Raw genomic sequence first — 26231 nt, 5'->3', positions numbered from 1 at the left:
TAGACATTCCTCACATGTAATAAAACTGTCAAACAGTTGCAAATCATGCACACGGGAACGATTTAAACATATCACTGAGCAGCTGTAAATACTCGGAGCTCGGCCCGAGCATACTCGCCGAAAGGGTTAATAGAACATACTCGCTCAACACTATTAATCAGTTCAGTTGATCTCCTGGAGCTCATCCTCCTGAATTGTCTCAGCTGTCCTGTGTTAGCCACTCCCCTCTGGTATACATGCTCACCACTGACACTTGGGAGTTGCCAGTGATAGTTTTTCCACTTCCTGGTTTGAAGTTATAGGAGAAGTTCGGAGTTGGTGGTTGGAGACTTTTTCAGGAAATTTGTGTGTGGAGTTGGTTTGCATGTTTAACCTTATCCTATCTTATTTGTTTTTTCCTTCCTATCCTTCCCCTGTTTCCCACTCTGCTGTTTTGTGAGTGTACTTGGATGATTGTAGTTTTCTTTTATCTCTGTCTGTTTACCCATGTCTGTCTGGTTAGTGTTTACCTTCACACTTCAAGCCTCACACCTCCCTGGGTGAGGGAGGAAACAGATAATGGTTCAGATAGGAGCATAGCAAGGTATGAGACTCCGGCATCGACACCATCGGGGGTAATCCAGGGGACAAGGATATCCTAGGGCGCCCCTAGTTCAAGGGATTGGGTAGGTGCCTACAGTCCCGTGACACCACCTATCTGAAAAATGCACATTGCCGGGGATCTTCCTGGCATAATTGGTAACATTTCTGACATTTAACAGCCGACTCTGTCCCGTGAACTCCTGCACATCACAGTGATTTCCTGGTCTACCCACTTTAGGAAAGTTTTACATAAACCCCACCTATTCCATCAAGGAGTCCTGGGAGACCCAGAACATTTGGCAACGGTGTTCTGGTGGTAGTTCTTGAGACTCTAGATTCAGTTCCATTGTTAGGAGTCTAGGTTTGTACCCTGTACCCCAAATGCCCCCTGGATGTGCAATCCCCATGAAACTTGTCTTATGCTCGTCCCTGAGCTTGAGTCCCGGTATGATGAACATGTGTCTGTTGAAGCCCTGCTGCTTGTCTTGTAGCTCTGCCGCCTATCCCATGTCCAGTATTTTATAACCCTGGACCTGTGCTTCTGTCCAGTGCCCCACATTAGTTTATGTAATAATCTGCTCTTCCGCGACTGCATATTCACTTCTGCTATTCCTGTACAAACTCATCTCAGCTGGGTTCCTGTGTCAGGTCTACTTAACGTTGCATCCATCTATATCCAGAGACTGCACCAAAACTCTAAAATCTGCATTTAATGTTTTATACCATTTCTATTTCTGAATTTTTGCTTGTTTATTACAGTTTTCTTTTTGCAAGCTTAACTCAGCTTTCCTTCTTTCCTAACTCAGCTCAGCAACTACTGTTACTCCATTCCCCTTCAGTAGCCTAGCTTATGTAGCCGTGCTGAACAGTAACATAAACCCTGTGGCGTTTCATTCTTCAATGATACTTACATCTATTCCCTCCAGATATTTTGTAGGTTTTTAAGAAGTAGTGAACAGATAGGAAATATGACTGCAAATCCTGTCTAAACAAGGTTTCTTTGTAGTCTGTGACCATGGATATTTAGACGTCTGGAAATAACCTGCATACACCAAACAGTAGGTTATCTAAAAGGGGTTAGTAAAGTTGCATAAAAAAATTGGTTGCAATGTGGCAGATATTCCCCTTATACGGCTGGGACTACATAACGACTTTTAGTTGAGGACAAATAGCAATTGTGATGTGACTTTTTTGGGGGGAAGTTGAAAAAGTGACATTTTCAATTCATGACAAGAATTATACATCAGTGCAACTTTTTCCCCATAGCCTCAGCCTAATATACAAGTCTAGTCTACTTTCTTTGCTTTTCCTGAGTTGGTTCTGGGTCGCAGCCTGCACATCACACCGTCCATGGGACGCAGGGTGCCGCTGTCCATAATCCGGAGGTTCTGTCCTTCCACAAGCTCAAACTGAAATCTCTGGAGGAGCTTGGCCATGACAACCTTGGCTTCCATCTGTATACAAGGAGAACATATATAATTACTCATATCTGATTTATATCCCGCAGATCTTTCTCAGATTTGTCCCTGTTGGCGCCATCATCTCTACCAGAGGCTTCCAGAACTCACCTGTGCGAAGACTTGACCAATGCAAGAACGTGGCCCCAAGGAGAACGGAAAGTATGAAAAATATGGCCTGTGTGCGTAAAGAAATGAGTTAAAAGCAAGGTAATGTTACATATATACTTCTCGACTCCTTTCGTGACCATTGTACAGTAGTCACCCATCAGTCTGGAGAAACGTTGGTGCCACTTAGACCTTGGTAACCAAACATTAAAGGAGTCCTCTGCAAAATGAAGAATTACAGGGTGTCCACTGAAATCTATGGGCATTGTGTGCATTGATTGGGCTTGTTGTGCCCCTCCAAGAAAGAGGAGCTCTTTGTAGCCAACATGAAGGTTGAAGGGGTTGTTCACCACTGCATTTTTTAAAATGACCCAAAATGATCAAAAATAAAAATAAATTAAGTATGTTCACGTTAGCGATCCCCTGACACTCGTCTTCCAGAGCTGCACAGATCTCCCTTCAATCTTCGTTTTTTCTCTTTCCACAAAACAGTCATATGACTACTGCAGTCAATCACTGGCCATGTCGGTGACCAACAGTGATTGGCTGAAGTGGTCACATATACATTTGACCAAAGAAATACATACGAAGCCTGTCTCTTTATATCCTATTTTGGCCATAAGGACATGTAACCAGTGCAGTCAATGATCATTGGTCACTCATTGACTGCAGCGGTCACATGCCTATCCAGCACAGGCCAAGGCAGCACTAGAAGACCATGGAATCAGTAAGGTGGAAAAATCTTAAAGCCTGAAGGAACTCCCTTCTATCCCCTGAATATCTGATAATGAATTTCCCTTAAAAAAAAAACATTAAAGAGGATATTTAGAGAAAATAAAAGTATTTACTTGGGAGCGTCTGGGTGGAATCTGTCTGGATTGAACACAAGAGGGTCCGGAAAAAAACGCTGCATTCTTCCCATGATGTATGAGTTAAACTGAAGGGGCACAAAAATGAAAATAAAAATATAATTAAAAGAATCATACAAAAAGATACAGCAAGCAGTATATACCGCATTCTATACTATATAAATATACACATATCGATAACATTAGCAACTATACTAGGGCACTACTGAAGGAAAGGACCCTCAGGAAGACCTCAAGACCTGTAAGGAAGTCTCCTTGGCTTTTAGTATTTTAAAACATCTAAACCATTGTTAGTGGGAACTGATGTGGAAACAGGATATAGGATATTATCTGCACATTCACAACTTATTTTAATTGTTCCAATCCATCCAAAATTAAGTAACTTTCTAAATTAGAAACTTACATTTTTTGTCAGCTCCTAGGTGTCTTAATGGTAACAGACTACAAACACACTCTGTGTGGTCAGATCCTCCTTTTATGTGACTACTACTTTTTACCAACCTCTGAAATGAATTGTGGAAAGACATGGGGGTTTGGATTAGTGTTGAGCGAACGTGCATTGTTAACCCTTTCGGCGAGCACGCTTGGGTGCTCGCCAAGTACTTATGGCGTGCTTGGCATCTATGTTAGTGCCGCCGCGGCTGCATGTGTCACGGCTTTTAGATAGCTGTGACACAAGCAGGGATTGCCTAACAAACAGGCAATCCCTGCATGTGTCACAGCTGTCTAACAGCCGTGACACATGCAGCCGCGGCGGCAATAACATAGTCGCAAATACTCGATGAGCACCCGAGCGTGCTCGCCGAAAGGGTTAACAATGCGCGGTCTCTCAACACTAGTTTGGATCGTGCTATGAAGACTACTCAAGGTTTATTTGTAATCTGTTATCATGGAGTCACCTAAATTTGCTTAGGAGCTGTAAACACAAAAAGATTTTTCACGGAGGTTTCCCCAAGACAGTTTTATGAAGAGAACTCTATATATAAAATATAACTCTCTTGCTACTCCTCATGGCGCAGCACGATCATGCATGACGGCTGCTGTTCTATGCAATCACGAGGGGCTATCTCTCTCTCAACCCCAATTGCAGTGAGGAAGAATAGGGGATTAGGCCTCCAATTTTACTGATTGGTGGGAGTCCCCAGTGGAGATCCTATGACTAGAAATATGTTTAGCAGAAAAAAAACGGTAAGTAAAGGAATTTCTTGGCCACTAATATTGATGGCCTTTCCTTAGGCATTAATATTTCATCAGTTGGGTTACAATTTCCAGGAATCTCGTTGATTATCACAACAAATATTATTCAGAGTTCCCTTATGTGTTTGCTCAGACACAGTGTCATTCATAAATTTGTGGCAGTGCCTGGTACTGCATCCTTATACTGAACCATGGACCATACCGACAACGTTGCTTTTGGTGGTATCTTCAAACCATCAATGATATAGTCTTCCTCTAATGCTCTTGAAGTACCCGGTGCTGTAGGATATAATCGCAAAGTCTCTTTCAGAACCTAGAAGATATAACGACAGGTCATTTATGGTAATAGGATTGATGGTGGAAAAGCAAGGCGGACATCGCTACTATTCAGGTAATGAGATTATATTATAAAAACCTCCTGAATTTGACAAATCCCAACAAACCATATCAGAAGTAAATGTCGAATGATGGTCACCATCACATATAACCCAAAGCCATGACACCAGAGCCTAACATCATGTGATGAGGATAAACGTTCCTACAAATATCTGGACATATCATAAACCTCCTTGTGTGTACAAGCACCTGGTTCAGATATTGCAGCTTCCCAATATCTTCATACTCAATGTCTCGTTTGGCACCGATGACTTCATCTACTTCTGCCTGGGTCCTGAAGAGGTAATATATATTTTTGCACTTAGAAACCATAGAAAAAAACATTTATCATCAAAAACCTCCTCGGTTTCATCACACAGACATGGGCATTATTAAATGGCCACAGAATAAGCTTCCAGTCTGACAGTAGTCCAATTCCTGTTTCAGTTTTGCTTGCAAATGATATGTTAGACTCAAAAAGAGTTGACATGTAAGGGTTGTGCACAGGTGGTGGGGTGCGTCTCGTTCCATGGGTGGTGTTCTCTGCTCGGCCATGACACACTTCTCACCTCACACCTGTTTGTGGCGCTTCCTCGTCCTCACTCTCAGACGTTAATACTTCACCTTGTAGACAACAGCTTCGCTCACTTTCAGTCTATCGCTGTTATACAGCAGAACACCCTGACAATCATGTGCAGCAATCTCTCCTTCAGTATAGGAGGGCTTGTCTCCTTTGCCCAGGACATCACACCGGAGATAATCATTCTTAGTGCTTTCAAGAAAATCCCTTTATCCCTTTTGGCCTCAAAGCGGTGCAACAGTTTACGAGCGCAACCTATACCCCACTTTGAATCCTGCCTGCTCAATTGCCCTCTGTGACTGACCCCAAGTGGAGGGAAAACAGAAATCTATATACCTTCTGTAACACTCACACCCACCACACTATCTCCTCTGCCTTCTGTGTCTGACACCAAGTGGAGGGAAAACAGAAATCTATTTATCCTCTGTTAAGCTCACACCCATCAAGCTACCTCCTCTGTCCTCTGTGTCTGGCCCCAAGTGGAGGGAAAACAGAAAGCTATATATTCTCTATTACACTCACACCCACAAAGCTACCTCCTCTTCCCTCTGTGTCTGACACCAAGTGGAGGGAAAACAGAAATCTATATACCCTCTGTTACACTCACACCCACCAAGCTACTTCCTCTTCCCTCTTTGTCTGACACTAAGTAGAGGGGAAACAGAGATCTATATATCCTCTGTTACACTCACTCCCACCACGCTACCTTTTCTGCCTTCTGTGTCTGACCCCAAGTGGAGGGAAAACAGAAATCCATATACTCTCTGTTACACTTACACCCACCAAGCTACATCCTATGCCCCTCTGTGTCTAACACCAAGTGGAGGGAAAACAGAAAGCTATATACCCTCTGTTAAACTCACACCCATCAAGCTACCTCCTCTGCCCCTCTCTGTCTGTCCCTAAGTGGAGGGAAAACAGAAAGCTATATATCCTCTATTACACTCACACCCACAAAGCTACCTCCTCTTCTCTCTGTGTCTGACACCAAGTGGAGGGAAACCAGAAATCTATATACCCTCTGTTACACTCACACCCACCAAGCTACCTCCTCTGCCCTTTGTGTCTGACACCAAGTGGAGGAAAAACAGAAGCCTATGTGACCTCTACCACTCTCTCACCCACAAAGCTACCTCCTCTGCCCTCTGTGTCCGACACCAAGTGGAGGGAAAACAGAAATCTATATACCCTCTGTTACACACCCACCACTCGAACCTCTTCTGCCCTCTGTGTCTGACCCCAAGTGGAGGGAAAAAAGAAATCTATATACCCTGTTACACTCACACCCACCAAGCTACCTCCTCTGCCCCTCTTTGTCTAACACCAAGTGAAGGGGAAACAAAAATCTATATACCTTCTGTTACAATCAAAACACTCATGTTAGCACCTGAGCCCTCTGTGTCCAACACAAACTGTAGGGAAAACAGAAGCTCATATATCCACTGCCACGCTCATAACCCCCAAGTTACCTTCTGACCCAGCTCATCACATGCACCTCTCAGGCCATTGACCGATTACATTCATGCACCCAACACAAGTAACAACCCAAATGGGCAGCACTTTTGACTGAGATGGTCTCCCCATCACTCTGTTAGTCACTCTCACTCTCAGCTAGATGGCACCCAAGCTATTTACAAACCACTTTCTGGCCCCGCTGCCATCCTCCTGCACGCCTCTACAAAACAGCATGATGATATATTAGGGATAAATCGAAAAGAGCGATTCCCACAATGATGACCCATGTGGCGTAAATAAAAAAATAAAAACTGCATTAAGGAGAACTTTGAAAGGATTAGAGTTCGAACATGCGCCCTACCATTACATTGGACTGTATGAAGACAGCCGCTCTATATACTGAGCTGTCTCACCTTTTTAATTGAAAGCAACAGATATTATATAAAATGCAATAAATATACATATACTTTAATTCCACTCTCTACTTTTTGTGCGCCTGTAGTAAGTCTTCTGGTAAAGACGTCACTCACTTTTCTAGTATCTCTGGGTTCCGCGCCAGTTCCATCACGGTAAATGATAACTGATTGGCCGTCGTTTCGTGTCCTAAGATAAAACCACCAAAACCCACGTTAGATTTTCCATCACGCAAACATCTTCTACACGTGACTTTACAGAGTAGATATACTTTTACAACAATTTGTTTTTTTTTCTAATGCAAAGTGTAACCACGTGATCAAAAAAAGTCACCGTTTTGTGTCTCCAGCTCCTATGCAGAGATATGTGTCATGTGATTGAAGACTACAAACAAACCCTGTGTAGTTTGACCTTATAGCCGTGTGTTACGCTACTCTGGCTTTGATGTCTGTGGGTTACTCAGAGGAATGGGCAGATGAACCTGAGTGACGCAGGACTACAGGATCACCTTGCAATTCGTTGGCATCTTATAATAAGAACTTTACCCACCTGCTATAAAGAATGTAACAAAATTATCCATTAAATCTTCTGTATCACAGTAACCTTCCACAGCTGTGAAGAGAGAACATTGCGTTAGTAATCACTGGGATCTATGGATGAACCTTACAGCAAGTAACTCCATTCTCTGCAGTGCCCCCGCAGGAGATATGAAGCATTACATAGTTTCTAGACCCAGAGAGGTGAAACATTCTGATAATTACCTCCTGGACCGGCGCTGCTCTTCCGTGCTCCATGCTTTTCTGTGCTCAGTGATATGTACCCACCAGTCTTTTGGCATCAACATCCGTGGTCACTGATCAATTTGGTTTGGCATTATTTCTTCCGCTTGGACGAAATCTGAATGCTGAAGCGCTCAAGTGTCGCCCTTGGAGAGTGTCGATAACACGTCGCTGAGTATGGAGGAGCAGTGCCGGTCTGGGAATTATGTTTTTTTTTTTTTAATTTAGCTTATCTTCATTTACTAAAATTTAACTAAGCTGCAATACTAGAGAAAACCTTTGGATTTGAGTGGCAGTATTGGGGAAAAAAAGCAGACATGTTTTATAATCATGGACAAAATTACTGAGGCATTTAGATACATATACTCCTTCTTTCCAGCTTGTAGGAAGAATACCTGCTCCTTTGAGTATCTGTGTGAGTATATCCATGGGAATCTCGTCTCCATCCTCAATTGCCTTTTTTCGCTTCTCAATGCATTCTTTCCCCGTCTTCCGGAGTAACCTGACGCTTTTCTGGACCTCTTTTACGAAGGCTCGCTTTTTCCATGAGAACTAGTAGTAAATACCGTATATTAATGCTGTGAAGTAGGAGCTTAATGTGACATGCAAAAGTAGTGCTTTTGCTTCAAATGCATCCAGCAACTATTAGAAATAACACAAGCACAGGAGACAGGAAGTGTTGTGCTTCAGAAGCATCCAGCAACTAGAGGGGATAACACAGTCACAGGAGACAGGGAGTGTTTTAGCAGAGCCCCAGGGGGGTTGTGGGGAACTTGTTATTGTAGTCTGGCTGAAGCCGAAGAAAAAGGTGGTGTGTTATCTGTATCTGACAGAAGGCAACTGAACAGGATTCAGATCAGGAGAGAAACTAAACACAGGTCAGATAAACTCCCTGAACTAACAGTGCAGAGTATTATCGGGCAGGAAGATAAGGACTGGAAGGAATTGTGTCACAGGGATCATCTCCCTCATCAAACCCCCCCCTCCACCTCCATGCAGGATAAATAATGCTGTGTACTATTGTGTCCCTGTGAAGGAAAAGTCTGTGGTTGTGTATGCATAGAAGTGTGCTGCTAAGAGATCTAATCTATGATGAATTATGCTTCTGAGGAGACTGTAATACTGTGCCTTGTGAAGAAACTACTGTATTGTTGCTGGAGCCGGTTGCTCAAGAAACTCAGACTGTACCGTAATGAAGATTGTTGCTGTAATATCCCTGAATTACAATGGCCATGCTTCAGATTAAATTCCACTGTTAAACTGTTGAAAAAGACTCTAGTCAGATGTGTCTGGTCAGCAACAGGATCTATCGTGTGCCTGAGAGAAGCTGCAGCCTATGATCGTCCTGAGTAACGGTTCCCCCAGGATTCCAAAGAATTCATGAAACCCGTCTCGCCTTATCTGAACCTAGCGGCGTGCATGTAACATTAAGGCTTATCAAGGAGAACAATTTTCTGGAGCTTCCCAGATAATAGTCTGATCACAGAGAGCCCCAGCCATCAGAGTAATCTGTAGTTGAACCCAACAGCAAGTGTTTAATTTCCCTGTAGCACCTCCGCAGGAAAAACAAAGAATTACATTACACATACAATAATGTCACTGTTTGTGTAATGCAATTACATGCTGGGTGCTCCAGAAAAAAAGAGGAGCTGTATGTCACCATTCCCTGCTTTAGGGTCCCAAACAAGGTTACGCAAAATTACATCAGTGCATCATCATTGGTGAGTCACAATGAATCACCAAACTTTGCATAAATCAGTAGTATAACCACATACTGTATAAGAAACTTTACTTATGAGCCACCTCTTCTCCTTTTCAAATGCCCCTGAATTTATAATTCAATCTGAAATACTGGTAAAATCCTTGAGAGGAAGTGATCTTTTAGCTCACTGAGGGATCAGGTTACATGCAATCAATGGAAGTCTATATATAGGGGAAGTGGGAATCAGCTGCAGAATGAGGCTGAAGAGGAGAGACAAAACAATGCTGATTTTATTAAGTGTTTTATCTCTCCTAAAAGTTGGATTAACAGTTACACTGTACAGAACTGGTGAATAATGCCCTCCATGCTACTGCTGCTTTTGAGGGTGTGCTACAGAGAGATCGGGGAGCAGGATCTCTTCTTCTCTGGGTGCAGTATATGGGGGAAATGCCAGCTAGTTTTTACAGAGAGTCACAAAGATGCTGCTCTTAATAAGCGTTTTATCTCATACCAAAGTTGGATTCACAGTTACACTGTTCAGAACTGGTGAATAATGTCCTCCATTCTACTGCTGCTTCTGAGGGTGTGCTGCAGAGTGAGCAGGAAGCAGGGTCTTCTCTTCTCTGTGTGCAGTATATGAGTGAAGTGCAAGCTAGTTTCTATAGAGAGTCACAAAGATGTTCTTTGTAATAAGTGTTTTATCTCATACCAAAGTTGGATTCACAGTTACACTGTACAGAACTGGTGAATAATGTCCTCCATGTTACTGCTGCTTTTGTGGGTTTGCTACAGAACTATTGGCGAGCAGGAGTTCATCTTCTCTTGGTGCAGTATATGGGGGAAGTGTCAGCTAGTTCCTATACAGAGTCACAAAAATGTCACAACTTTCAGACCCTCAGGTATCAATACAACTAGATACAACCCCTTTGAAGGAATAATCACAACAAATCTGATAAATTGTGCCGTCTAGTACAGGGCCTGAGGGGTGAATCATGACAAGGAACTTTATTTTTTGGTACTATCTGAATCCCTATGTATTAGTTTGGCTTGAAGTCTTCCTTTTTCTATCTTAAAGTACATTCAATTTTAGAATACTGCCCCCTATTGGTTACAATATATGAACCTGAATTGGGTGGAAAAATTGTTTTCATATCTAACAAGAATAAATCAATAAAAATAATAACCTAAAAATATATACCCTGATAAAGGGATCGAACATCTCCACCAGAGCTCTCAGTACCATCGATATGGCCCGTGGAAATGGTGTCTCATCATTCTCCAAGGAGTTCAGCTCCATCCCAAACGCAACCTAGTCAAGAGAAAGACTCATTACAGTATATTCTATCCCATCCGGAAGGTTAACTTGAAGCTCCTGGACTCCATTGCAAAATGTCTAACAGTTTCTCACCGTATTATGTGCCGAAATACTGATTTTTCAATATGGCAGCGGGACTTCGGTCCCCTTGAGGCTCTAACACCTGGGTAGGACTCATAGTTTGGTTATGGTTGGGGAGGTGGAAGATGCATTTTTTTGCATCTGAACCTTCTGGGATTGCGGTCCAATTCCTTTTTTTTTTGCTATAGAGTGTTCTCTATGGGTATCACCATACTGAGAGTAGCCATGGGGCCTGGAACATAAGGTTGTAGAAGTGAAATCACTAATTTACTTGGATTACCTTCGAAATCACATCCAAGGTAGTTCTACTCAGCAAAGTGTGCATTGCAACACGGCATTTTCCATCTGCTTTTTCTTGCAGTTTTTCCATCATCAACTCTGCTTTCTCATTAAAAGTTCCCATTAATCCCATCAAGTATCTAGAAAAGCAAAAAAAATTAAACTTCCAATTATGATTCAAGGTAAAACAATTATTATACACCATGTAGAATTATTTTACCTTCAGCTGTGATGTATTTACAGTTGCAATCAAATTTGGTTCATTAGCAAAACTGACAAACTTTCTGATATTTGGGAGAAACCAATGAAACAACAACAATGCAAATCGTTCAACACAACTAATGGTTTGTTCAATTTCAACGCAAAGTGCCACCTTCACTAACTACTGCAGTCTCAGCAATTATTCACTCCCTTCATGACAAGCCTCTTTAGTAGAACTTCTCTAGGTGTTATGACCTGCTGCAAACATGATGCATAGCCAGAAACCAGCTTCTGGCAACGTTCCTGTGGAATCTTAGTCCATTCCTCATGGGCAAAGATCACCAGATCACTAATATTCTTTGGTTTGCTGATTCAACTGAATTATTCACATCACACCAAAGATTTTCTGTTTGTTTCAAGTCAACTGACTATGACGGCCACTATACAATCTTCCAGGACTTCTTTTGAAAGCAAAGCTTGGTGAATTCTCTGATATGACTGTGATCATTGTCCTGTGAGAAGATCGAGACACCCATGTTTCAGCTTCCTCACAGAAAGCTTGATGTTTTCTCCAAGGATTTCCTGACTTGATTGAATCCATCTTGCCCTCCACAGCTGCAGGTTTCCAGTGTCTGAGGAAGCGAAGCAGCCACACCGAGCCTCTGCCAAACGTCACTGTAGGCATCATTATAGGCATCATCGAGCCCTCACTATGCATCACTGTAGGCATCACGAGCCACCATCATGCTTCACTGTAGTCATCACCAAGCCCCTGCCTTGCATCACTGTAGGTATCAGCGAGCCACCACCATGATGCACTGTAGGCATCACAGAGCTCCCGCCATACTTCACCATAGACATCACCGAGCCCCCGCCATGCTTCACTGTAGGCATCACCAAGCCACTGCCATGTTTCACCGAATGCATCACACATCCCCCGCCATGCTTACCCTTAGCCATCACCGAGCCCCGCCATGCTTCACTATAAGCATCATCGAGCCACCACCATGCTTCACTATAGGCATCACAGATCCCCTACTATGCTTCACTTTAGGCATTACTAAGACACTGCCATGTTTCACTGTAGTCATCACTGAGCCACCGCTATGCTTCACTGTAGGCAACACGGAGCAACTTCTATGATTCACTGTAGGCAGGATGTTTTTTCCAGCGAATGCTTCATTCTTTCTTCCCCAGACATACCGCTGGTCCAAAGTCTCAAAAAATTCCAGTTTATTGCTCTACAGAACAGAATCACAAAATATTATGTTGCTATTTACTGTACATGAGTTTCAGCATACTGGAGCCAACTTTTCTTGTGCTTTTGGTACAGTAGAGGTGGACATCTTGGTGTACGACATGGAGACCTTGAGTATTTAGTATGCACCTTACTGTGCAAACTGAAACCTCAGTGCTGCTGTCCCCAAATCTTCCTGCAGGACTTTTGAAATCATTTGGGGTTCTTTGACTATCTGCGTCCTCAGGAATCTGGTGCTAGCCAGTGATTGCTTTCCGCCACATCTAGGTGGTGCAGCCAGTGTTCCTATATGAACTCTGCTTACAGCTGTATCTTTAGGAACAGCCATTGTCTTTGTATCTTTTTTGTACCATTTTCCTTGTTTGTACAAGGAAATGTTCTCTTCTAAATATTTGGACCACCCTCTTGACTTGAGTCATATTTCTAAATGCAATCAAACGTCACCATCACCAATCCCGTAGCCAGTCCAGGTATTTGATCTGTTTTATCTGAAGTACACCTGATGTAATAAAGCACTTTATTAGTTGTGTCAGGTGTGACACATAAGAAACATATGTGCACTCTTATGAGGAAACTGTTCAGGGGGTTGAATAATTCTGAAACTGCATCTGTCTGTCATCTACCTATCCATCTATGTACAGTATCTATCCTTTTTATCTACCTATTATTATTACTTACGTTCTACTGAACGCTGGGTCCATAATCCTCCTTTGTTTGTGCCATTGTTCATGATTCCGGTTACTTAATAAGCCTTTTCCCATAAATCTAAAACATAGAAGAGAATGGACTGATGTACATCTACACTGGGGTGAGGGTCCGGATGTTATACACTGGGGGTGTGGGGCTGGATGTTATACACTGAGGGTGATGGGGCTGGATGTTATACACTGAGGGTGATGGGGCCAGATGTTATACACTGAGGGTGATGGGGCCGGATGTTATACACTGAGGGTGATGGGGCCGGATGTTATACACTGAGGGCGATGGGGCCGGATGTTATACACTGAGGGCGATGGGGCTGGATGTTATACACTGGGGGCGATGGGGCCGGATGTTATACACTGGGGGTGTGGGGCTGGATGTTATACACTAGGGGTGATGAGGCCGGATGTTATACACTGAGGGTAATGGGGCTGGATGTTATACACTGAGGGTGATGGGGCTGGACGTTATACACTGGGGGCGATGGGGCCGGATGTTATACACTGGGGGCGATGGGGCCGGATGTTATACACTGGGGGCGATGGGGCCGGATGTTATACACTGAGGGTGATGGGGCTGGATGTTATACACTGGGGGTGATGGGGCTGGATGTTATACACTGGGGGTGATGGGGTCAGATGTTATACACTGGGGGTGATGGGGTCAGATGTTATACACTGGGGGTGTGGGGCTGGATGTTATACACTGGGGGTGTGGGGCTGGATGTTATACACTGGGGGTGATGGGGTCAGATGTTATACACTGGGGGTGATGGGGTCAGATGTTATACACTGGGGGTGTGGGGCTGGATGTTATACACTGGGGGTGTGGGGCTGGATGTTATACACTGAGGGTGTGGGGCTGGATGTTATACACTGAGGGTGTGGGGCTGGATGTTATACACTGGGGGTGAGGGTCCGGAGGTTATACACTGAGGGTGATGGGGCTGGATGTTATACACTGGGGGTGATGGGGCCAGATGTTATGCACTGGGGGTGACAGGGCCAGATGTTATGCACTGGGGGTGACAGGGCCAGATGTTATACACTGGGGGTGACGGGGCCAGATGTTATGCACTGGGAGTGACGGGGCCAGATGTTATGCACTGGGAGTGACGGGGCCAGATGTTATACACTGGGGGTGATGGGGCCATACGTTATACACTGGGGACGAGGGGCCAGACGTTATATACTGGGGTTGAGGGGCCAAATGTTATACACTGGGGTTGGGGGGTGGACGTTATACACCTGGGGCAAGGGGCTGGATGTTATACACTAGGGGTTAGGGGCTAGACGTTATACACTGGGGGCAAGGAACTGGATGTTATACACTGAGGGTGATGTGGCCGGGAGTTATACACTGGGGGCGAGGGGCGGACGTTATACACTGGGGATGAGGGGGCCGGATGTTTTCCACTGGGGGGGAAGCCAGATATTATACACAGGGGGAAGGAGGGGCTGGATGTTATACACTGGAGGTGAGGGGCCGGATTTTATACACTGGGGGTGATTGGGCCGGATGTTATACACTGGAGGTGATGGGTCTGGACGTTATACACTGGGGGTGATGGGGCTGGTCATTATACAGTGGGGATGAGGGGTCTGGATGTTATACACTGGTGTGAGGGGGCCGGATGTTTACCACTGGGGTTGAGGAGCCGAATATTATACACAGGAGGATATAAACTGTGGTTTATGGGGCCGGATGTTATACACTGGGGGTGAGGGGCCAGACGTTATACATTGGGGGCGAGGAACCGGATGTTATACACTGGGGATGATGGGGCCGGATGTTATACACTGGGGGTGATGGGCCGGACGTTATACACTGGGGGCGAGGAACCGGATGTTATACACTGGGGATGATGGGGCCGGATGTTATACACTGGGGGTGATGGGGCCGGATGTTATACACTGGGGGTGATGGGGCTGGACGTTATACACTGGGGGTGATGGGGCTGGTCATTATACAGTGGGGATGAGGGGTCTGGATGTTATACACTGGTGTGAGGGGGCCGGATGTTTTCCACTGGGGTTGAGGAGCCGAATATTATACACAGGAGGATATAAACTGTGGTTTATGGGGCCGGATGTTATACACTGGGGGTGAGGGGCCGGACGTTATACACTGGGGGCGAGGAACGGATGTTATACACTGGGGATGATGGGGCCGGATGTTCTACACTGGGGGTGAGGGGCCGGACGTTATACACTGGGGGCGAGGAACCGGATGTTATACACTGGGGATGATGGGGCCGGACGGTATACATTTGGGGCGAGGAAAAGGAGGTTATACACTGGGTATGATGAGGCCGGATGTTATACACTGGGGGTGATGGGGCTGGTCGTTATACACTGGGGTTGAGGGGTCTGGATGTTTTACACTGGTGTGAGGGGGCTGGATGTTTTACACTGGGGGGTGAGGAGCTGGATATTATGCACAGGGGGGACGAGGGGCCAGATTTTATAAACTGTGGTTTATGGGGCCGGATGTTATACACTGGGGGTGATGGTCCGGATGTTATACACTGGGGGCGAGGGGGCTGGATGTTATACACTGGGGGTGATGGGGTTGAATGTTATACACTGGGGGCGGGGTGGTCGGATGTTATACACTGGGGGTGATGGGGTTGAATGTTATACACTGGGGACGGGGGGCTGGATGTTATACACTGGGGGTGATGGGGTTGAATGTTATACACTGGGGGCGGGGTGGTCGGATGTTATATACTGGGGGTGATGGGGTCGGATGTTATACACTGGGGACGGGGGGCTGGATGTTATACACTGGGGGTGATGGTCCGGATGTTATACACTGGGGGCGAGGGGGCTGGATGTTATACACTGGGGGTGATGGGGTTGAATGTTATACACTGGGGGCGGGGTGGTCGGATGTTATATACTGGGGGTGATGGGGTCGGATGTTATACACTGGGGACGGGGGGCTGGATGTTATATACTGGGGCAATGGGACTAAAGGAAAAACCTGAATTAAATTACTAAGATGTGTGTCTCAATGCTTTTCGCCATATACTGCATGTTGTACTCACCTCACTCCAAACAGACTAAATAGACGTTCATAATACCAATCCCTCAGATATTTTGGAGACATCAAAATTTCCTATAATATATAAACGTACAGTATCAGTACAGAATACAGAATCTCCTCACTCCAAATAAATCTTGTGTAACATCCACCCTATTCTTCCACCAAACTCTCCCTCCATGTCTTCATGTAACTTGTGCACTGGGCATGGGGAACAGAAAAGGGTCTTCTCCAAACTGTTCCCACAAAGCTGAAGCTATAATTTTCCACAATGTCTTGTGCTGAAGATTAAGATTTCCCTTAATTGGAGCTGAGGGTCCACGGCCGCCCCCTGGTAACAGCCCATAGCATTATCCTCCTCCACCATCTGTACAGGGGGCACAATGCAGTCAGGGGGTAAAGTTCACCTGGAATCACCAAACCCAGACCCCTCCATCATAGATGTGCGATCCATCACTGAACAGAACACGTCCCCTCCTGGCCTGGGGTTGTATATAGAATGGTTGTTTTTTAAAAAGATTTTGAAAGTAATCCAATAAAATATAAATATAAACAGGATTAATATAGTCTCTTATATGGACAGACCTCTCAATTTAATTTATAAAGCAAAATTCTGTTTAGGTTGTGAGTTTCTTACCTTTACTGACTCTGGACTCACTGTCAAAATTGTTACAGCATGTACCATATTGATTCTTACTACCGGGCCGTAAGTTTCAACCCTGGAAGTGAAAATAAATCTGTATTTTATAGAGGATCTGTCACCGGGTCCAGCTCTGATACCTCATAGTCATTGGCTGATGGACCCTCCATATGCACATGGTAGGTGAGAACCTTTCAACAAATTTGTCACATTTTACGCTCCAAAAGAAATGTCCTCCGGTCCCTGATTACAGTGTAGTAAAGGAATTCTCAACTCACCAGTCTAAAAACAAGTCGTGCACCAGTTGGTCCTTCTTCATTATGTTCAATATCTTGCGTGAATGTCCAAAGAAAAAACTGCAATTGCAAAGTAATCGTATCACACTCACATGATGCATATACTGTATATAGATGTTTTTTTCCACAATTAATGGGAACCTGTCATATCAGATAACTCTATTAACCTGCAGATATAGGAGGATGGTCCAGCATAAAACAATCTTTGCATTTATTAAAATTATTTCATGTATGTGTTTTGCTTAATATTCCAATGGTTTCAAACAATTTGTAAAAAGGCTCCTCTACTGGAAATGGCTAAAAAATCCCCTTAAAAATCCAGTCGGGAGTTGATTCTTATGTCATCTTACAACACAGGAGGACTCCATGACCTTCTCCTTATTTATCTTTCTTTAAGGCTTTGTGCCCACGATGCAGAAATGCTCCGGATTTTTCCTGAGCGTTTCTGCATCTCCCTGGCAGAAAAAAACGCATGTGGATTGTACATGTGGATTGTACATGCGGATTGTACATGCGTTTTTCCTGCCAGGGACATGCGGATGTGAAGCGTTCTTCACTTGCATTTTCGCATGCGGGTGTCAAGCGCTTTTAGCATCACTTGGAAAGTGCTTGACAACTTGGTCACACTATATAAATCCATGCAACCGGCATTAATTTATATAGTGTGACCCGAGAGAATGTCAAAAAATAAAAAATAAACCTATACTTACCTTCTGATGGCCCCGCAGTCTTGCTGCGCTCCTGTGCAGGCTGCCGGAAGATCGTGGTACGCTGTACTGAAGGACCTGCCGTCATATGACTATGACGTCACCGCAGGTCCTTCAGTCTTGCACGATCTGTTGGCAGCCAGCACAGGGTAGGAGTCCAGGGGCCGTCGGAAGGTTAATATAATCTTTATTTTTTATTTTATTCTTTTTTTTACAGCTTTTAATGGTACCTGGGTGTGGATGAGACTCTCCTTTCCTCTACACCCGGGTACCATCCGCACATTAGAAAGCGCCAATTACGCAAGTACAGATGCAGTGATGCGTAATCCATGCGATCTAATGCAAGTCAATGGCGGCAAAAATGCAGCACTTCTGCAAAATAGTTGGTAGTGCTGCGTTTTTTTCCGCAATGATAATCCGCAGCGGAAATTTCTGCAGCATGTGCACAGCACATGCGGATTATCATTGGGGAACATGGCAGGCCTTCTACCGTGCGTTTTCTAAGTGTTTCAGCAGCGTTTTTGCCACTGCGGAAACTCTTAAAAAACGCATCGTGGGCACACAGCCTAACACTTCTTTTTATAACCTCACTTCTAAATGATCTTATCTCTTCACGTCCTGTGATTGAGACTTGTTGGACACTTTCCATATCAGCGATCAGTCACGTGGCTGTATTATATCAATGTAGATATGATGCACCCAACTTTAAAGGGGTATTCCAGCCTCCATAAATTATCACCTAACCTTTAGAGAGTTGATATCTGTTAGAGCTGAATGAATAAGATGCCGCCTTTGTCTGTACATAGTGATTCAAGTATATTGTGCCAAGCACTGCTCATTTCAGAGGGTGGTGGTCCACTCTTGCACAGGGGCCCACCGGGAAATTCTTCTGTTCTCCTGTGGGCCAGTCCAAGCCTGTCAGGAACGAGTCTCCTGGGAACACTTATTCCCGATACCGTTCACTCCTGAAAATTGGGTAGTGTAAAAATGTTTGTTCATCAGGTGAAATGATCTTTTAGATTGCACAAAATATCATGGTTCTCGGCAGCACATCATCTTGCGTAAAAAGGATGTGTGCTGACCGATCTATTACTGATCATTCAGGGGGCATCTGAAGCGCGGTCTGCCTGCGTCAGCTGAACCCTTACATTGCAGGGTTTTATTCTGACCGCTCTACAGGATCTCACAACTTCCCTCATCCGCTCTTCTAGGGCTTCCCCATCGATGGGCCTCACGTCTGCAGCTCTTTTTCCTTCCGGCATCTTAGTGGGGCCCCATAACAATAGTCCCCATGACTGCGGGAGGGCAGGAATGTTTTCCTAGCTACTCTGGGCTGGATCTGTATTATTCCTAAGCCACTGCATAAAGAGCAGAGTAATAAACCAGGTAGCATAGTCTGTAATACTCATATTCTGGGAGACCATATATGTACAGAGGTAAACGAGAGCATTGATACTATGGTAGAGTATCCCCATAAGTCCAGTGCTGATAAAGTCTTTGCTGATCACAAAAAAACTATAATTGGATAATAAAAACTGAGCTTGATAGTATAAGATTTCAGAACGATCTGGATTAGATGTCTGAATGGGCAAACACACGGCAGATGAGGTTTAATATTGATAAATGTAGAGTAATGCACCTAGGACGGAGTAATCCTATTGCTACTTATGCATTAAACAGGAGTATACTCGGGACTACAGAACAGGAGAAGGACTTTGGTATTCTGGTTGCAAATAAACTGAGCAGCTGTACTCAATGTCAAGCAGCTGCTGCCAAAGCAAACAAGATTTTAGGGTGTATAAAAAGAGAGATAAAACCCAGAGATCCCAACGTATTGTTGCCCCTTTATAAGTCACTCGTAAGGCCACAACTAGAATATGGGATCCAGTTTTGGGCTCCACATTTTAAAAAGGATATTTGGAAGTAAGAGTCAGTTCAAGGACATCAACTAGATTATTACATGGGATGGAGGCCTCTCATATATTACATGGAGGTCTTTCCTACATTATTTGGGATGGAAGCATCTCCTATATTACAAGGGATGGAAGGCCTCCCTATAATTACATGGGATGGAGGCCATTCCTACATTATTTAGGATGGAAGTATCTCCTATATTACAAGGTTGGAAAAGTTGGGCTTGTTTAGCTTAGATAAAAGACGCATCAGAGATCTCATTTACATGTATAAATATATGTGTAGTCAATACAAAGGACAGCACATGACTTATTCCTTCCAAAGGACCAGGGGACACTCATTACGGGTGGAAGAAAGGCGAATTTGGCAGCTAAACAGGAGAGGGTTCTTAAGGCTATGTGCCCACGTAGCGTTATTGTAGCGTTTTTACGGCCGCGAAAACGCTTGTAAAATCATCTGCCATGCAAAGCCATGTGAATTCGGATGTGCTGTGCACATGATGCGCTAATTTGCGCGCCGAATTCGCATTGCATTGCAAAACGCAGCATGACCATTTCTACCGTGATTACGCTGCAAATTCGTGGCTGTTGAGGAACATTGAAACGCAGCAAACCCGCAGGTATATGTGGATTTGCTGCATTTCAATTAAATTCAATGGCCGCGAATTTGCGGCGTAATCGTGGTGCGTGTGGTACCCGGGATGAAGAGGAGACTACAACTCCTCTTCATTCCGGTTACCATGAGGTGAAAAAAATAAAGTAAAAAATAAAAAAAAACCTGTATATTCACCTCTCCAGTCTGCTCCCGGCCGCGTCCTCTCTCCTTGGCGTCCCGTGGTGTACTTGCAGGACCTGTGGTGACGTAATTTAGTCAGCTGATGGTCACGCGACCGCTGATGTCAGCGGTCAGGTGATGGTCGCGTGACCATCAGCTGACTAAATGACGTTACCGCAGGTCCTGCAAGTACACCACGGGACGCCAAGGAGAGAGGACGCCGCCGGGAGGAGACTGGAGAGGCGAGTACACAGTTTTTATTTTTTACGTTTTCTTTTTTTTTTTACTATAGATGCTGCATTTAAAGCAGCATAAGTTGGTCACACAATATAAATCCATGCCGGTTGCAATTGTGTGACCAACTTGTCAAGCACTTTTCCAAGTGATGCTAAAATCGCTTGGAAAAGTGCTTGAAAAAAATGCATGCGGAAATGCATGTAAAAAAACGCTTCTCTCTGGCAGAAAAAACGCATGTAAATCTGCATGCGTTTTTTTCTGCCAGAGAGGCAAAAACGCTCTGCATCAAATCTGCTACGTGTGTATATAGCCTTACAGTTAGAGCAGTCAGACTGTGGAATGCCACAAGAGGTAGTAATGGCCGACACTATAACAGCTTTTATAAAGGGCTGGAGCTTTTCTCACAACAGATGGCATTGTGGACTATAGATAATCTAGTGATAGAGAAGTAGAACTGGTGGAGAAAGGTTGAACCTGATGAACCTACAAAACCATGTAACTATGGCCGCTCACAGACGCTGTGTAGATAGTTTCCTTACCTGTCTCTGGGCGGCCCGGGGATGTGATCATACTTTAGATGTTGGTAATGGATATAAGCACAGAACAGAAGGAAAGCGATGACAGCCACGGCCAGGAGCAGCAGAAGAATCCAGGAAATGAGGCCCCAGAGCTCCATAGTGTCTGAGCAGACGGCACCGCTGCTGCCCCGGATCTGTGCACCAGGCTGACTATTGTGTAATGTTACGCTGTCAGGCTGCACACAGGATTGTGGGCTGTCACTTCTGGCAGCAGAAATGGCATTTCTCCATACAGATTACTGCATGTGACAACAAAGGTCCATTGACTGGTATGGCTGCCGTGAGGCCCTGCCTGGTGCACTGCACAGAGCTCTGCTTCTGTTGCTTCATGGGCTGTAAACTATTAGAGGCGTGTAAGAGTGTGACACGGGCTGTCATATGCCTCTCCCTCTCTAAACAGTGTTTGAGCAAAATGTGTGCTAATTTGTGACTGTTAAGCTGAGTTCACACGATGCGTTTTTCATGAGTTTCCGCGGCGTTTTTGCAGTTGCGTAAACGCCGCGGAAACGCATGAAAAACGCATGGTAGAAGGGCAGCAATGTTCCCCAATTGAAATCCGCATGTGCTGTGCCCATGATGCGGATTTTTCCGCAGTGTAAACGCTGCGCTCAAAAATCCGCAGCATGTCAATTAATTTTGCGGAAACACTGCTTTTTTTGCCGCCATTGACTTGCATTAGACCGCATGGAATCCGCATCACTGTATATGTTGATGTGCTTTTCATGCGGTCTAATGTGCGGATGGTACCCGGGTGTGGAGGAGAGGACTCTCATCCAGACCCAGGTACCATTAAAAAAAAAAAAAAGAATAAAATAAAAAATATATATATTCTCACCTTCTGACGGCAGGCACAGCGCTCCTGCTTGGTTCCCCGCACTTCGCGGTTGAATGAAGAAGGACCTTCGCTGACGTCAGAGTCATGTGACGGGTCACGTGACGCTGACGTCGGCAGCTCCTTCAGTCTTCACTGCCGGTAGCCGGGACCGAGCGAAGCAAGACACCGGGGGCCATCAGAGGGTAAAGTATATATAAATTTTTTATTTTTTGACATTCACACACTATATAAATCCATGCCGGTTGCATGGATTTATAGTGTGAAGTTGACAAGCACTTTCCAAGTGATGCTAAAATCGCTTGGGAAGCGCTTGTCAACCCGCATGCGGAAATGAAAGTGAAGAACATTTCACATCCACATGTCCCTGGCAGGAAACCGCATGTACAATCCGCATGTACAATCCGCATGCGTTTTTTCCTGCCAGGGAGATGCAGAAATGCTCAGGAAAAAATCCTGAGCATTTCTGGTTTCTGCATCGTGTGCACATACCCTTATAATATATGGAACTGCATAGAGTTCTATGAGCACTAATGTACTCGGTTAATATAATGTATTGTGATTAATGTATAATGTTATTAATGTATAGTGTGTAGGGAAAGTCTAGGATTAAGATCAGAGTATAAGGTGTACCATAGGACATAGGGATTAAGTTAGAATGGGAAATATTCAGTTATGGGCACACTAGATATAGGAAGTAGGAAGTATATTGCACAGGTTAGGATACAGTTAAGTGCTTTGGGCCAGCCCAGCTTTGGATGGGCACAGGGTTAGTTAATAAGGGGAGCACTTCCTGATTTTTCGTCAGATATAGATGGTTGAAGAGTAAATTGTAAGTGAGAGAATGTTAGCATCGTTCAACTCCAAAGGGCTGGAGGACACGGAAAGTACAGATTGTTCGGGCAGCATGAGAACGTCAGCTATTGTTTTCTGTGGACATCCCTGCAATGTGTGGGGCCTATGGCCTGAATTAGGCACTGGAAACTGTGCCTTATTCCCTTCCCACAAGTGGAAGCTGGATGGGGAGACAAGACGGAACTCATGGGAACTGCAGGGCCAGATGGAGTATCCCAGGGACCATGGGAGCCATTAAGCAAAGGGATAGCTCAGACCAAACCAACAGAGAACATGGAAATGTACTGTGCTGTAACATCAGTTGAACATGGTAGGGGCGTACACTGACAGCTTGGGGCATCTGTGCAAGAAATGTGTCTGGGCCCCCCTCCTTATTGGCAACAAAGCTATATATATATGTAATATAATTTTACATAGCACCCTCTCTTGTCCTTTATATATCAGATTCTCTTGTTATTTTTGTTATTTATAGCACCCTGATCTTTATTACATAGTGTCCTCTCTTGTTCGATATATAATGCAATGACGTCTCATGGAGCATGGGAAAGCTTCTTTTCTAATGGAGGAGCGGATGGACTGGTCTTCTGGTCAGATGCTGCCCCATACACAGTCATTTTATATCTAACAAATAAAGGATTATGTAATAAAATAGGGCGCTGTGAATAACAAAAATAACGAGAATACGCTATGTTAGGGACTGTGCTGAACATTACAGAGGACGCTATATAATAAGGGACGGTGCCATACATAGATCGAGAGGACACTATAAAATAAGGGACGGCGCCATATATAGCTAGAGAGGATGCTATGTAGCAAGAGATGGTGTTATATATAATAAAGGAGGAAATTATGTAATTAAAGGTGTGTTCCCATCTACAAGATCCTATTCCAATATGTAGTAGGTGTAGTAATATTAGCAAATACCTCCAATTAGAAATGTAATATAGTTCTTCTAATTAGCTATGTCACTTACCTCATGTGCAGGCATTGCAGTAGCTTAAGTATTCATGGTTACGACTACTAACAACTGACTAACTGTCACTATGTGTGTGACCATAATCATGGATGCCTAAGCTACTGCAATGCCTGCACATGAGGAAAGCAATATAGCTTGTAGGGATGGTACTCACTCAGGTGCGGTTTGAGGCAAACAGGAGACATGTTCCTTTAAGTGTCCGTAACTGTTTATTAGCTTCATAAACCGTTCAAAAGGAAAATGCAGACAAAACAGCCTTTAGTGCAGGAAAAAAACAAAGATAACAGTCCTTTTAGCAAAGTCTCTGGATGGCCAGCTCTGTGGTCACACAGGCTGGTGCAGCGTCCAGTGTCCTGGCTTGGTCTGGAGACAAAACATACACAGGAGGACTTCTCCCTCCAAGCACACAGACCATGTGCCAAACAACAGCCTCCATTTTATAGGCTGTTAACCACACCCAGGGGTGAGGTATGTGGGTTGCTGGACCCGTCCATTCTCTCCTACAACCCGTACACCGGCTCCCAGGTGCAACAATTAGTCCTTTTAGTGCAAGGTGCACTAGAGAAAATACTCCGGGTTACATCACAGAGACCAGCCATCTCTGTGACACATACCTCCCATCTACTACACGACCATTAGCCACCTTACAAGCTAATCAAGAGAACTATACTACTTTTCTAATTGAAGGTGTTTGCTAATATTACTACACCTACTACAGGATAGGATCTTGGAGATGGAAATACCCCATTAAGGACTGTGCTAAGTGAGTACACTATACACTATGGGACCGCACTATATATAATAAGGCTACATTTCTGTATCCGTGTGCTGCTTGATTTTTATTCTCAGCACACAGACCCACTGAGAAAGTCCTATTCTGATTTTCAAAATCGGACCAGAACAGGACATGCTATGAGTCTCACAGATCTCATTCTCGGATCCGTGATTTTCACAGATATGTGAATGGATCTATGAAACTCTTAATCCGTGTGCCATCCAATAAAAAAACCTGACATGGACATTTCACACAAATGTGAGAATGTGGCCTACGGGATTTTACAAACAACAGAATTACTCCAAGTCCTACAGTATAAAGAATAATACTTACATCCAGTGATCGCTGACGTCTCATCTGATTAGAGACGTTTTTTGTTTCTTCTCCAACTGGTCAGACCTTCATGTCGACATCTCCCAGCCATGACTCGTCTTGTCACACTTGTCAACGCTGCACTAAAAATAACAAGGTCACATATATTGTATATATACATTTGTCTCCCCCACATTTCGCCCCTGACTACAGATATGTACCCCACCATTAATATACTATTAGCCAAGCACCATTAAAATATAAAGTGATAACCTAGCTCTGTCTCCCATTAACTATAATTTCCGGAGCCCAATAAATATAAATTAATCAGTGTCTTAGTCCCATCCCAACCCTTCACCAACCCCTTCTCATTGTCCTTTCCCCAGTGTATTGCTCCCCGACTGTATTGCTCCAGAAGTATATTGTCTCCCCACTGTATTGCCTCCCCCAGTATATTGCCTCCCCACTGTATTTCTTTCTCTAGTTTATTGCTCCCCAGTGTATTGCTTCCCCTCTGTATTGCCTCCCCAGTTTATTGTTCCCCACTGTATTGCTCCCCAGTTTATTGCTCCCCCATTGCATGGCCTCCCCAGTTTTTGTTCCCCACTGTATCGGGTCCCCAGTTTATTGCTCCCCCACTGTATCGCCTCCCTAGTTTATTGCTCCCCCACTGTATTGCCTCCCCCAGTATATTGCCTCCCCACTGTATTGCCTTCCCCAGTATATTGCCTCCCCATTGTATTGCCTTCCCCAGTATATTGCCTCCCCACTGTATTGCTTCCTCTAGTTTATTGCTCCCCAGTGTATTGCTTCCCCTCTGTATTGCCTCAGCAGTTTATTGTTCCCCATTGTATTGCTCCCCAGTATATTGCTCCCCTATTGCATTGCCTCCCCAGTTTTTGTTCCCCACTGTATCGGCTCCCCAGTTTATTGCTC

The 26231-nt window shown here is 44.4% G+C and overlaps 1 protein-coding gene across 1 annotated transcript; it reads right to left on the bottom strand.

Moving 5' to 3' along the window:
- Window positions 1-340: 340 nt before the first annotated feature.
- Window positions 341-21887, bottom strand: LOC141153587 (cholesterol 24-hydroxylase-like). The gene is made up of 15 exons (XM_073638537.1): window positions 21507-21887; window positions 17318-17395; window positions 17037-17118; window positions 16404-16474; window positions 13331-13417; window positions 11195-11333; window positions 10717-10827; window positions 8212-8368; window positions 7587-7649; window positions 7154-7226; window positions 4799-4883; window positions 4416-4526; window positions 2996-3084; window positions 2151-2217; window positions 341-2036 (listed from the first exon to the last, which is right to left on the bottom strand). The coding sequence occupies exons 1-15, from the start codon at window positions 21641-21643 to the stop codon at window positions 1869-1871; spliced, it is 1518 nt and encodes a 505-aa protein (XP_073494638.1). The 5' UTR covers window positions 21644-21887; the 3' UTR covers window positions 341-1868.
- Window positions 21888-26231: the final 4344 nt, after the last annotated feature.

Source organism: Phyllobates terribilis, unplaced genomic scaffold (assembly GCF_046119375.1).
Source record: "Phyllobates terribilis strain yellow unplaced genomic scaffold, ASM4611937v1 Scaffold_7__3_contigs__length_470593459, whole genome shotgun sequence".
NCBI lineage: Eukaryota > Metazoa > Chordata > Amphibia > Anura > Dendrobatidae > Phyllobates > Phyllobates terribilis.
Note: the sequence above shows the minus strand (reverse complement) of the source record. Positions and strands in the feature narration are given on the sequence as shown.